At 42.3% G+C, this 15,310-nt stretch overlaps 1 protein-coding gene across 1 annotated transcript in view; it reads right to left on the bottom strand.

Annotated features, from left to right (window-relative positions):
* LOC108793577 overlaps window positions 1–15,310 on the bottom strand; it is a 50,542-nt gene that overhangs the window by 2,839 nt on the left and 32,393 nt on the right. Inside the window, exons 4-5 of the mRNA XM_018564562.1 lie at window positions 14,442–14,513; window positions 12,850–12,941 (exon numbers count right to left, since the gene is read on the bottom strand). Of these exons, the coding sequence (XP_018420064.1) occupies window positions 12,850–12,941; window positions 14,442–14,513 (164 nt within the window). The remainder of the gene's footprint in view (window positions 1–12,849; window positions 12,942–14,441; window positions 14,514–15,310) is intronic.

A 15,310-nucleotide genomic window follows, 5' to 3' on the forward strand; every position in this document is an offset into this window, starting at 1 on the left:
TCTGCCTCTAGATAGGCAGAGCCAGCTGTCACTCACGCAGCTGGGCGGATCCAGACATAATTGTCGGGATCCGCTTCAGCTGCGGCGTCTCAGTATACGAGCAGTAGCTTGCGGTATACTGCGATGTCTTAGTATACCGCGAGCTATACTGAGCTTAGGGTGACAGGAGGACGCTAGTTTGTGTCCTCCCGTTACCCTAAGGAGAACTATGCGGAAAAGCCTTAACCCCATAGTTCTCCTTTAACTCCTGAGTTTGGTGTCACTTTAAGCCAAGTGGGTGAGGTGTTGTTACAGTCAGGTGTATAGAAAGAAAAATCCAGTTCTCCACTGCAGACACAAGTCCCTGCACTCCTGAAAATGGGTGCAAGTTTACCAGCAGTCCATAATTTGTTCCATATTTAAGTAATACAAAAAGAAGAAGCTGCACTCCATATTGAAAATCTGTAAGAAGGATTTATTCAAACATCTGCAGGCTTTGCAGATGTACTTGAACCTCCCCCCACTAACGTTCTTCACTCACAAAGAGCTTCATTGTAGAGAAAAGGTTGCAAAGCAGAAAGGTATATTTAAGAAAGCTTAATCTAAAACAGCCATGGCCACAGGAATATTGTTTAACGAAAGCCACTATATATTTAAACTGTCCCATAGAAATAGCTCTAACAATATGTTGTGAATTTAGAAAGGAATTTCTAGCAATAGGTTTCCTATATTTTTTAGTGGAAATGCCAATATTTGCATCGCCATGTATAGTCAAATCTAGATAATTAATTTTTTTAAGTGTTCTTCACATGTATAACAAAAATGTTGATCATTAGTATTCAAACAGAGAACATAATTGTGTACATCTAAATCAACATCTGCAGCAATGATTAGATCATCTATAGATCTATATTAGAGCTTAATATATGAACCAAATGGGTTCCCACCTGCGGAGACATGGCACTACTCTCATTAACCCATATAAAAGTTGCCTTATGTGGGCATACATTTAGCACCCCTTGAAGCATCACACATCTGGTGATAGGACCCAACATGAAACAGGAAATAATTGTGCATCAGTACAAAAATAGGCACCTTCAATGATTACATTTTTCAAATCTTGACTATATACATTACATAGATCTAAAATATATCAGTAGGCCTTTATATCTAACAAAAGAGGAATTGAGGAGTATAAGGCAGATACTGTACATCACAAGTAATCCACCTTATCTACCCTTTTGTTGAACATTTATAGGTGGTTTGGAGAACCCAAATTTATGCAGGTATTTAAGAGGTTAAGATTTTATTGTTGTGATTTATTTTTTTATTTATATTCAGTATAAGTTTTTTATTAGAAGATCTAGTTTAAACATAGATGATTTGTAAAAATATATGTGCAGTATATACTATATATATTATATTATTATTATTATACTATTATTACATGTATTTATATAGCGCTGACAATTTACTCAGTGTTTTACATAGTTGCACATTTACATCAGTCTCTGCCCTCAAGGAGCCTTCAATCTAAGATCCCTATAACACATGCATACATAGAGGATCGATTTAGAGAGGAGCCAATTAACCTTAAAGCATGTCTTTTGAAGTGTGGGAGGAAACCGGAGTACCTGGAGAAAACCCATGCAAGCATAGGGTGAACATGCAAACTTCTTGCAGATAATGTACTGACCAAGAATTGAATTGGGGACCCTCAGTGCTACAAGGTAGAAGTGCTAACCACTGTGCTGCTATGTTGTATTTTATCAAAACTGTATTTGTAATATAGGGTTAACTGTGGCTTCATTTGAATGATAATTCCGTGGCCGCGAATGTTTTAGATTAAAGTGATATTAAAGTCAAAAGCATTTTAAGCTATTTCAAATGCAGAAGATATCACATAGAATGGATGCTGCTCCTTGATGTTTAAAAGTTTTTGTTTCCTGCAGAATCAGCTGGTCCCCTGAGCAGTAGCCCTGACCTCCTGTTTTAGAGTGACTCCTTCCTCAAGCGGAGTGCTATGCAATCACCCTTGTGTGTGGTAGTAAGCTTTGTGTGTCTCCACAAACACACAGACACAGCAAATCAAGCTACTCTCCTTCCCCTGGCCCCCTCTCCTGCCTTCTCCAAACTAGTAGATGAACAGTTGCTGGAGTCTGCTCTGTCCCTTGTGATATTGTGCTGGACAGAATTTTCGGGAAGCTGAACTGAGATATTTGGAAGCAGCTGTTCAGAAACATGATGATTATAAGTATTTGGGCAAAAAAGTAAAGCAATGCTTTGCTGGACATATATTTGTTTGATTTGGATTCATTATTGAAAAAAAGTTTGAGAGTTTAATACTACTTTAAGCTTTGTTAAATGTACTCTCCCATTTTGCCTCGTCTGCTCTGCAATTATGATCTTTGCAAGTGAAACGGGTTAGAGGGCAAAGGTTCAGGTGGATCTGCAAAGACTCTAGATAGTTGAATAAAATCATTCCTTTGGTTTTTTTTAAATATGGAGTGCGACTTTCTCTTCTTTTGTATTATTTAGTTACTGTCCAGTGTCACTACAGACAATATGGGCACCAAAGCACATACATGGGGACACCAGTGTGGGCTCCACATGGCTCCAGTCTGCTCCCAATGCACCCTGTGCAGAAATAGTGATGGGAGGGTTCCAGCTGTCATTTTGTCAGAAGACTTGGTCAATAGATGTCCACACCTACAGGCTTCTACAGCCATTACTCCGTAGACAGTCCTCCTATTGTTCTCTATGCATAGTAAGACAAAAAAAAAACTAAACAAAACACAGTGGTTCTATTGACACCTCACTCATGCAACTATAGTGATTGTGACCTGACTCGAATGACTGCAGTGTAATCTGACCCCCTTGACTGTAGTGACATATTACCCACTTGACTGTAGCGAAGCCTTACCCATGTACCCATTGTCACGCCTTTGCCTGGGATTGATGCCTGGGACCTTCTGCCTCTGGGTCATTTGCCTACTTCTGGAGCCACTGAAGGGCTCTGATTCTGTGCTGACCTCTCTGTTCAATCTACCTGTACTGTATGGGGCTCTGACCCCACCTACTGGTCAGTTGCTGGAAGTTACCCAATCAGTCACCTATAAATACTGTCTTCCTCTTCCTGTTTTTTCCCAAGTATAGGTTCTGCCTTGTGTGTCCTGGGTGCTCCTGTCTTTTGTGCTATTGGATTCCTGGTTGCCAATCTTCGGCCTGTCCCTTCCCCCGCTTTTGGATTACCCTCTTGCACTGTGCCTTCTGTTTGTTGCTGACCTGGCTTGGACTGGGACACTGATTCTCCTTGATTACCCTTTGGATCTGTTGCCCTCGGTTTGTCGCTGACTCAGCCTGGACTTTGACGCTGAGTTGTTGTTCCCTTTGGTACTGCGCTATTTTCCTTACAGTTTACTAACCCTGGCTGACACCATCCTGTGAGTCACTCTTTACTATTGATATACTGTATATTATTGTTGCTCCTTGTCTGCCTGCACTTCTCTCACCAGGTCCCTGTATGTTCCGGCTGCAAGATTTCTATCAGTCACTCCACCTGACACTGGGATAGCAAGACTACTGGTCAGGAAATTGGGGGCGACCTCTTGGCAGGCCTGCCACCAACATTGCTAAATTACAAGTATAATCACTGCAAAGATGTGTAAAGGAAAGCAGAATATCTTGCATGCCATAGGTGTGCCTTGGCACACCCTAGTCATCCCGAGCACCACTGGCAGCCCTCACCCAGAGCGCACAGGCAGCCAGCAGGACATGCTTCAGGGATGATCCCACAATGCACTGAGTTCTGTGAATGGAGGAAAAAGTAGCTGAATGACAGAATCTCCTCCTGCATTCACAGAACTTGGTTCATTGCGGGATCATAGCAAGAGAAGATCTGTGAATGGAGGGTAGAGCTGAGGGAGCAGGCTAGCAGCTCAACTTTTCAGAGTAGCTGCTGACAACCTCCTCTCACTATAGCTTTGCTGAGGGCAATATCTAGCGGCTGTGAGGGGGCAGTGAAAGGATGATTTTAGGAAGCAGCAGCTCAAGCTATGGGAAAACACTAATACACATAACTTTTGTGTTTGGTGCTGCATCCCCAAAATAATATTTTGCTAAGCTTCAACTATAAGTAAACAACCAGAAGACACCGGCGTTGATCCTCAATTTATTGAATGCATTGACCAGATGACCGTCGCTTGTAATTTATATACTAGTTATGATCTGTCTTGGGTATCCCTTTCTTTAGTTCAGATCCACAGAACCATGTGGCTGAAGTACTGGTCTGCGGAGCAACAATGTAAGAAGACTTTGTTATGACTACCCTTCATGGGAGACTGCTTTTTCAATTTTTCACTTGATTAAATCATTAAAAGAGCAATGAAGAGAAGTACCCACTTACCGCAGCTACACAAAAATAAGGATAAAGGGCGCAGGTCAAGACCTACTACATCAAAACGTTCAATTTGTTCCTCCAAGTTGGGTTCTGGTTCCCAGGCCCAAAAGGGATCTTTCACCCCCTCTCTGGCTCCAGGACTTCTAAACATCCTTGGCAGATAAAGAGTTCAAAATCTGCAGATAAAACAACCTCAGCATGAAAGTCCACCCCCACCGACATCATCACAGGTGTGTCCGATGGGCTTCATGGACATTTGTTCAGGAACAATAGATGCCAAACCAAAAGAGTAATTGTTCAATCTATTTATTATTATTTAGCTTCTATTCATTCTACAATGTTTGTCTTATAGCCCTGGTGGAGGGGGAGTGTTTTTACCCCCGCAACACATTGGATGCTTTTGTTAGATTGAATTGTTAACAGTTAATGGCACATTTGGATTCTTTCACCTTTTGGTTTGGCGCCCTTTGTTTCTGAACATTGGGTCATTTCTGGTTACCCTACAAAGGAAGGCCTGTTTGGTTTGGAAACTGCCTTGCAAGTGCCAGTGAGCTTATTTGCAAACATTCCTGCATCTGGATTTGAGTGAGCACAGAATTCCCAGCGCCTCTTAAATGTGCTCATTGGAGTTCATGGACATATGGGCAGCTTACATAGCCATCTCTTGGGTACAGGGGGTTGTATCCACAGGTTACGAAATAGAGTGCCTCCTCCATCATCCACCTCAGCTTTTAACATCACATCTTCCTGTATCTCAACAGCATTGAACAGACCTTCTTTCAGCTATTCACGGATTGTTAAACCAAGGAGTTATTGTTCCCATTCATCCAACTAAAAGATTTTGTTCCTGTTTACAGTTTTTAAAACCCAAAGGAGGCCTTCACCCTCTCCTAAATTTAAAGGCTTTCAATAACTTTGTTCCCGCCCAAAGTCTTGGATGGAATCTATTCAGTCAGTTATCACTCCCCTTTATTGCAGAGACTTCTTAGCATCCATTGATAAAAAATGTACACATTACTATCTTTTTATGACATCAATGATATCTTCGCTTTGCCATGGGCAACAACCACTATCAGTTTGTGGCCCTTACTTGGGTCTTGCTACAACCCCAAGAGTTTTCACAAAGAACCTTACACCAGTTCTGGGTCTTCTTCACCTCAGAGGTATTCCAGTCATTGTACAAATATCCAATCAGTCCCTGCACAAATAGACCTCTCTGACCTTGGACTTCATTGTGTCAATCACAATGTGGATTGAAACTGAACTTTAGGTAGTCATCTTTATATCTTCACATGATTCCTTCACATCACATGCAGTACTCGGGCCTTCTGCTGAACAACTTTCACGTTTAGATCTTCCTACCCCAGCAGAAGTTGACAAATCTGAAGAGTCAGGTTTGGCAACTTCAGTACTAATGTCTCTCAGCCCTATGGAGCTGCATGCAAATGCTGGTATTGATTATATCCCTGTTCAAAGAACTTACATTTGCTCAATTTCATTCCAGAACTTTCCATAGACAAGATGAGTTAGCTACAGCATTGAATGAAGATGTCTCTGCGATGGCGGCTTCAGTCCCCAGCACTGTCTGAGGGCAAATTTTTTTCTTCCTTTATGTCAAAAGGTTGTTACAATGAACTCAACTTGTTATAAGCACTATACAGAGTAAAAATTTTTAATGTAATTTAATCCATGGTCTGTGCTATTTCATAACACGGAGGAGTCAATTAGTCAATAGAAAAGATAAATTATTCCACATTTATTAACCTCCCTGGCGGTCTGATTATTCCGGATTTTAGCATCCAAAAGCGTTACATTGTTTTTCATGGAAATATGTTGTTTTACATTGTAGGCCTGTAGTTCTTAGTAAATCTTAGGAATAACTCACCTAAATCTGTCCAAACAAGAGTCCAGTAGACATCCCGGGTATGATAAAGTTTGAAAAACGAAATAATAAATTATAATATAACAAATAATTAGAAATAATTACACAAAACAATAATATAATAATAATACATTTAATTAAATAATGTATTCAAACAAAAAACACTGACATCTGTCCAAGCAAGGGTGCAATATCACTTCAGTAAACATCTCGGGTATGGTAAACGTTGAAACAGGGGACAGCACAAAGTCCGACGTCACAATCGGGACAATGGAACCTGGTCTCTTTTCGGATTTTTTTGCCGCTGTCATCGCGCCTCGAGCAGCAAACCACGCACAGCCTTGTGGGTGCTGACTTTCTTTCTGTTGGAGGGATGTAGTCCATAAAGTGACGACCAGTCAGGCGTTCTGGGTTGACAACGCCAACAGCACGACGTCCAGATCTATTCGCTGATGGCGTTTGGTGGTTCAAAAAGACTTGTTCGGAAACTTTCCAGATAAAATCCGAATGCGTCATTGGCTTGTCGCTCTTTTTTTTTTAGCAGAACGTAGGCATTCCATAAGCACTGCTCAAGAAGATGCCTGAAGATCAAGCTGGAGACGGATGCCGGCATCGAGCGAAGAAGACGCCGCCGGGATCGAGGGACGAGGTGAGTTGAATTCAGGGGATTCCCGAGCGTGGCTCGGGGTTAGCGCTCCAAGACAGAAAATGTATCCCCGAGCCACGCTCGGGAAAAGCGCCAGGGAGGTTAAATGCGGCTAAGTCAATTGTCCCTCTGTATTGCAAGAAAAGAAAATGCCATCTTTCAAAAAGTGGTTTAAAAAAATAGACCAAGTATGATAATGGGGGTGATTTACTAACCTAAACACACGCTCGCACTAGGTGCGTGTGATTTTTACACAGCAAAATGTATTTATCAACCAAAAAGTCTCTAGAAGCATATTTCCACTAATTCCATATATGGAAAAATCATGCACATGATGCATATATAATGCTGCTTCACAGTTTAGACAAAAATGGTTAGCTCATGCATTTACATTCCTGCATTCATCAACGCAAGCAACACAACATAGAGCTAATTTACACAACATCACCTTGCAATTCATGCAGGGCTTTGCACAACACACCTGCTGGGTGTGTACACACTACAAAGGTGTTTAGATTCCACCCATAGATCATGCTGGGAGGGAACACACTACAGAGGTGTATACATGTTCGTGGTGTGTTTATAAGGTTAGTAAATCAACCCCATTGTGTCACATTGTTAGCGCTTTTGCAAACTATAGAAACGGAATAAGAAATCAAGGTTGGGGTTTTTTTTACACTGTTTTGACACTAATTAGTCTTAACAAATATTATATACACTATTTACACTTTTCTTATAAGTATACTTATGAGATCAAATATACCACCTACGTATTTTCTTCCTTAAAAATTGTTTTGTTTTTTTGCTAATAAATATGCAAATAAATGGGTCCATGCAAGAGAGCTTAGAGATTGAATCCTTTCCTGTGGAAGGAAGACTCAAGACTGGGCTGTATCCAGGACCAGACTTGGGTATTCCAGCTGATGGGCTGGAACCAGCATAGACTTCCGAAAGTTGAGGATCCACCTGTAGCTCTGAAGAGTCTGCACAGTTCTCTGGATATTGACAGAGAGCGCATGGGTAAACCAATCCTTCAACAGAAGGTTGTTCATGTACCCTACAACATGAATGCCTTGAAAGTGCATCAAGGCAAGCACAGGAGCCAACACCTTAGTAATGACCTGGGGGCTGTGGGAGGGAGGAAGCAAAACAGGAAGTGTCTCTCTCCACCGCACAGCGCAGGAAGCATTGATGCAGAGAGAAAATAGGGATGTGTAAGATATCAACATGTAACAGATAAGCATGTCAACAGATGCCAGGAATGCTTCTTGCTGCAGGGATGCAACGTCTGACCTGTATTATTTCATCCGAAGCTTCCTGACCTGAAGGAGGAGAATATGGGCCTTTAGGTCCAGGATGGGATCAACTTCACCACTTGCCTTAGTGGAGTTGATCCCATCAATAAACAGATTGGAATAAAACCCCTGCAACCTTTCTGCTGCAGAAACAGGAACAATAACTCCCACTGAAAGAAGTTTCTGCAAGACAGCATAAAGATCTTCCAGCTTCCGTGGGAGAAAGGCAGATGTGACAACATGAATTGGGGTGGTGGTGGAGACAAACTCCAGCTTGTACCCCAGGAACATGACATTCTGGACCCAGAAGTCTGGACCAGGTTGCCACGAAGGGGACCCAGAAGTCTGGACCAGGTTGCCACGAAGGCCGACAGACCTCCCCCAATTGAAGAAGTGGGGCACCTCGTCATTGTGAGGTGGCTTATACTCTGGCCTGCCCAGCTTAGGGTTCCAAGGCTTGTGGTAGAACTATGGGCTGAAAGGAATCCTTCCGAAACCCAGAAGTGGAGGGCCTACCTGCAAGAGTTCTTGCCTTCTTCTCACTAGGCAAAAGAACACTCTTACCCCCGGTGATATCCTTGATTAAAAAATCCAAAAATTTGCAGAAGAGCTGTTCTCCTTTCCAGGCATTTCTTACATGTCAGTTCCGCAGACCAACACATTAGCCACAAGATCCTGTGCATATGGATGGACAGAAGACCAACCCTGGATATCTGGAGTAAAGTATCAGCCAACCCATCTACACAGCAGTGTAGTGCTACAGGCAAAAGCTCCAATTGCTGACTTCTACTGCCATTGCCATCCTCTTCGGTGGGCAAACCCCCACTTGAAAGGGGGACTTCAGGGACAGGATACACCAGACAAGTGGACCATCGCCCTGGACCTGTATAGCACCTGCTGCTGACCAGGCCTAGTTGCCGAGGCTTTGCCAAGGAGCACCAATCCAGAACCTGCAAGAACAGCCACAGTGGCTATGTGGCTGCCAGTTTTGAAAGTAAACTTCTTTAGGAAAAACATCTATCAACTAAGAAACTAGCAAAAAAAACTGAGGATCCCTGGGAAGTAGGAAGGGTTATATGGGGGTCCTTACAGCTCTGTTTTATCAGTTTCTAATTACCTCAAGGTAGCTGCATTTAACCCAGTCTATGATTACATCTGTGCCCTGTACTGTATGATCAAGGAAATGTGTTACTTTCATTATGTCCAGCACCGAGTCACCCCAAGGAGATCTTTTTTCATAGGCCACTGCTGTTAAGTAGATGAGGTCCACTTAATATAATTTACAAGTGGATTGAACAGGTTGTTGTGCAGGCCTATAAGTTGCAAGTTCACTCCACCAAACCAGTGAGTATTTCTTAGACATGAAAATTCAATTTTGTTGCTAATAGATATTAGCACAAATTTCATTAAAATCGGACAGATGCATCCAATCTTCCAAATTTGCACGCGTCCGAATGCAAAAGAATCCGGATGATCGTTTAACAAGAATTTGGATCTGTCTGAACGTTGTTCTTAACGAAACTAGATCAGACATGTGACTGTTCTCTGGCCAATCAGAATTTTTTTGGGCTCTTGGGGGTTGCATTACAGACATGCGACTTCCTGTTGTGAATTAGATAGAGTCGATAAGCGTAATAGGAGAGCACACGGTGTCAGAACTAAAATGACCACCCCCCCCAAACAAAAGTGAATTTATAATTGAAGAACCCAATCCGAATAAATTCGAAAATAAAATTTGGATCGTTCCGAAATGAACATTCGGATTGATCTGAAATCCGAATAACGAACCAAATGGAATTTCGCATTCCAAATCTGACAAACGAAAAAAAGTCAAATCCAAATCGATCCACAACTAAACTATATTTTTAGGGGGTTACATGTTTAGTATGTCTTAGGCTGGGACTTTTGTCTTGCGATGGTTGTAAGGTACTTAAAAAAACGTACGATCTGCCTATCTTGCATAGGCAGATCGTACTTGCAATGATCACAAGCCACGCCCCCTGAGGGGCGGGCTTACGATGACCGCAATGCCGAACGGGCAGTGTGCGCTTGCGGCTGTTACCGTACGGACATGCCACAAACCCGCCGAACGATGCTCGGCGTGTTTTCGAACATGTCCGTAAGTTCAAAGTCGTGCGACCTTACAGTAGTAGAAGTCGCACGGCTTCCACACACCTTACGATAATCGTACGATCGCGGGATTTCCCGCAATTATCGTATGATTATCGTAAGGTGTGTGGGGACCTTTAAGCTTTTTGTCATCAGGACTGTCATCTGGTCTTCTGTTATCAAAGTTTTACAAGGTCGATGTATCTGCTCTGCATACTCTAGTTTCATCTGAAAAGTTCTGCAAGTAGCTATTTAATGTCCTTGTTTACTCTTGTTGGACTGGTATACCTGTGTTTGTTTGGTGTGCCCGCCCTCAGTTTGTACTGCTTTTGGACATCCCTTGATTGCTTGTTGTCAAAAAAGCTGTATCTCTTAATAGGCAATAAAGAAAATAGGATTTTTGTACTCACTGTAAAATCTTTTTCTTGGAGTCCATTAAGAGACAGAGCTCCCTCCCCTCATATGCTATCATTTCACCTTTTGGGCTGCTTGCTACAACTAAGCATGTATTGAATAGGAGGTGTGCAGAGAGCAAAGTCGTACAGTAACTAATAAAAAATAAATAAAAGTGTAAATTGTTAAACGGCCACACCTTTTTATTTTTTTATTTAATTATTTCATATTATTGTTTTTAAATTTGTATTTAGTTAATTTTTTTTAAATCAATTTAAAAAAATGTCACCTAACTTTATTGCTATCACACAGGAGAAAACAATGCCCTGTGTGATAGCAATTGGAGATGACAGGTTCTCTTTATTGACCCTGTCACCTCCAATACAGGAGTTCTAGCACAGCACTGTGCTGGAACTCCTGTGACAGGTGAGAGAGGAAGAGCACAGCTCTCCCCTCTCACTGTCTACACGGAGCGGCAGGGTTACTTTTAACCCTGCCGCTCTGCTCACTGCAGTGAGGAGAGACTCGGCGGCAGGGGACGGAGCCAACGAGGAGAGAGGTAAGTGCAGGGGGGAGGGGAGGACGGACCGGCCGCCTGCAGACTTTTTACATGTGATCTCGGCGATAGCCGAGATCACATGTAAACGAACAATCGGCTGCCTCACACTACATTCCTCAGAAGGACACCGCTGCCGCCCCTCTGCGCCCTGCCGCCCCAGGCCAGGCCTCGGTGGCCTTGTGGGAAATCCGGGACTGCATGTATTAATGTTAGCATGTTTCCATATGTAAAACTGAGACTTGTAAAACAAAATAATGCAGTGGCAGTAGACCCAAAAGTGATGTTTCAGTTCTAGGTGTCATTTGGGACTACAGTGGTCTACCTTTCATGATTCCTGCTTTTTTACCCCTGCCTTGAATTCTTGGCTGTTCCTACATTTTACTGGGTGTTATTGTCACGTACCGCAGGGCAGAGCCCCTTGCGCCAGGTCTGGATCCCAGTAGCAGGAAGCAGGTGAGATAAACAGTCCAAATACAAAGTCCAAAGGGGTGAGACAAGCCGTAGTAATGCAGTTCTGTGTTCAGGGCAGGTAGCATAGTATCAGTAATCCAGAAAACAGGGTCCGAGGGTCAGGTAGCCGGGAGTCCAAAACTAGGGGTAGGAATGCAGGAACAGGGGACAAAGATGCAGGAACAAACGCTGAGTCTCTGTGAGCAGGGCTTCAGAATAACCTAGAGCTGAGCTAGTAGTGTTGTGAGGTTTTAAAGCCCAGGAATAGAGGCAATGCCCCTGTTGCTGTGGAAACAGAGGTGGAGTTAGGGCGGTGCTCAGTGTATTGCTGAAGGCTTGTGTTCCTTGGGAGGAAGTGAGATTTTGCATGTTGTCAGTTGCTGTGCATGCTGGATCCCTATTGGGGTTTATAGACGTCACACCAGGATTCCCCGCATGTGACACCACCAAGGGAGATGGAGAGCAGAGTAAACCTTTCCAGGTGAAAGTGTTTCTCTTCCGGAGGCCGCTAATCTAATAACGGGAGACTCCCAGAGCGTCCGGGAGAGTAATGACAGATCAGCGTCCCTGGTTACCTGGTATCTCACGGCTGGCTCCGCCCTGCTGTCAGCAGCAGGCTGTCGGCCGGCCAATGGCCGGCCGTTCGGCCAGCTTCGGCTTTCACCTCGGCTCCGTTGAGCCAAGGCATATGCCTTCGGCTCGACTGAGCCGCTCGGCCAACTTCGGGAGCTGTACGGGCTATAGTGAATAGCCCGTACAGCAGCCCATTGGTTCTTCTAAGGGGTCCTGGGGCCGAAGCTAGCTGAAGGATCAGCCGAAGCTACAGCTAAATTCTTCGGCAGCTTTGTGAATATGAAACATATGAAATCACCATGGGTGCAATGCTTCAGAAATCAAAAGACTAAGCTACCTATAAAAGTTATAACAGATGTTGTAATTTCATAAAAACTACTACTCTACTGAAGAAAAGTAGCTTAGAAGGCACAAAGATTGGACTGACCCACAATTAGGAAAACAAAAGCTATTTTTTGTTTTCTCCATACTTAGAGGTGCTCATGTTGCAAGTTTTTGGGCAGGCTCAAAAGAAGCATTTGTCTTCAACATCTTCTACAATGGTCCTCATATGGTTAAACTTACTGTGCAAGAACATAGGGGTCCAAGTCCAATATACTGCTTTGGGAAAAATATCTGTCGATTTTTGAGAAAGATTTCACCGATTCCTCAGTATCCTACAAATGAAAATAAGGTTATTATAATTATTACCAAATATATATCATATATAAATAGAATGTTCATGTCATCCAGTATGTTGCATACTATTAATAATCAATGAAATACTAATTCATTTGCATCACTCAACATTATTGCATACGTTTATAATGTAATTTAATTTATATTGTTCAAAATGTTTGGTGATTCTGACCCAAAAAAAGGTAAATGTCCTAGTAAAATCAATGTAGTTTAGCAAAAAAACAAGTAGGAAAAGTTTTTTGTTTTAAGACTTTTTTTCCTCAAAAAGGGAAATGTATCTATGCAGTTATTTGTAGAAGTAATAGCACATTTCTTGTACTCTGTTTGAATATGTATGAAGCCAATGAACATTTCTTGTTTCAATATGAACTTACAGGTTAATCACAAAACTTCTTACAACCTCAAGAAATGTGTAGTCTCTCTGATGTGATACAATCCACAATCCAGACAGACATTATTTGTGTCAGAGTTCATTTGTTATCCATGTCATAAAGTGTCCATGTGGATTGTGTTATATCAGAGAGATTGCACAGAAATTAAAGGATAGACTAGATATACTGTAAATATGCAAAAAGAGATAAAAGGACACTAGTCAGGCATTTTATTGAAAAATACAGAAGAGCCCTGGGGCCATGCTAAAACAATATGAAACAAAATTCTGACTTTGAAGTCAGAATTCTGGACTTGAAAGTCAGAATTCCGTGTTTAAAATTCTGAGTCTGAAACTCAGAATTCTGACTTTAAAAGTGAACATTCTGAGTTTTAAACACAGCATTTTAAAGCCAGAATTCTGACTTTCAAACTTAGAATTTTGATTTCAAAGTCAGAATTTTGTTTCATATTTTTTTTTTCTGCATGGCCCCAGGGCTCTTCCATAGAAAACAACCACACAACATCTCAGCTCAGATTTATGGCTCTAGACTGTGTAACTAGAGGGCCGAGAGGGGGAAATAGGGCGTTGCTTTTGAAAAGGAGAGAGGTGAAGTGGATCTTTGATTTAAACTCTATACACCCAAAGGGACTCAATGTAGACTTAACATTAAATTTGTTTCTATAATGGTGTTTGTGTAAATAAGAGGTTAATTAGATATGTGTTGAATGTTACAGGTGAAGTTTGGACATTGGGAGGATTAACCTGTGGGGTCTCTCCAACGCATGTGAAAAGACTTATTCATGATATGTAGGAGTTCATTGAATGGATCATGTGAAGCAATTTCTGGTATTTCAGATGATATAAAGAAACGTGTTTGTACCATCTGATAACAATTTGTGGGCTTAAAAAAGAACCACGCTGGGTTCAAAACTGTTGCCTTATATGAGATTATGGTGATATCATGACAAATAAAATATTGGAGTGCTGCAACACCTGCATTGTTTTTTTTAATATATATATTGTAGAATCGTGGACTGATTTTTTAACACATTTGCAGTGTGATACATCCATTTGTTTCTGATATATATGTACGTATTATGCATACCTTATCAGATGTTAGTTGGTAGCAGACAGGTAGTGGTGTGTTGGCGTTCTTGTCCTTGATAAAGTCTTTAACCTTTAATACAAGATTAAGGTTTACTCAAATATTAAAGTAGATCTAAACCTAATACTAAAATCTCATTTAAGCTTTGATGCGTTCATGTATTTTCAAAAGTTATTTTCCATCTTTTTAAATATGCAGCTTTCATAAAAAATATACCTGGTGATCCTGCCATAAAGGTCTTTGTTCAGGCACTTCTGTTATAGGGTGACAACTGTCTCCCAATTGTGCTCTGCATTGACAACCTGTCATGTAGCCCCCCTGGTGGAGACTAAACCAGCCTAAATTCGTCCAGTGGGTTCCCCTGTCGGCACCCTTCCGCCCAGCATCTCTCGATCAGAAGATCAAAGGAGGCAGTTACAAAATCTTTGGCCAAACTGTACTAGCAGCCAATAGTTCGGGTATCCTCATAGCAGCTGCTAACAGCGGGAGCTTAGTCCATCCACACTGTTTAGGAATTTGTCATATTTGCAGGTTGAACAAAGAAAATATAACAGTGTATACTAGGGATGTCCCAATACTGATACTGTCATCGGCATCGGGACCGATACAGGTAATTTTCACAAGTACTTGTACTTGCAATAATGCCCTGATACATAGCGCCGATGCTTGCGCAGGGGTGTTAAATGCATATCGCTCGATGCACGGGACATTTAGTTCCGGGCGTCAGGCGCACGGGACATTTAGTTCCGGGCGTCAGGCAAGCGGGGGCGTGGAGCACTGAGAGCAGGGGGCGTGGAGTGGTGACAGAGGAGGGGGGCATGGAGCAGTGACAGAGCGGGGGGGGCGTGGAGCGGTGACAGAGCGGGGGG

The sequence above is a fragment of the Nanorana parkeri genome, unplaced genomic scaffold (genome assembly GCF_000935625.1).
Source record: "Nanorana parkeri isolate BGI_ZX_2015 unplaced genomic scaffold, ASM93562v1 scaffold760, whole genome shotgun sequence".
NCBI lineage: Eukaryota > Metazoa > Chordata > Amphibia > Anura > Dicroglossidae > Nanorana > Nanorana parkeri.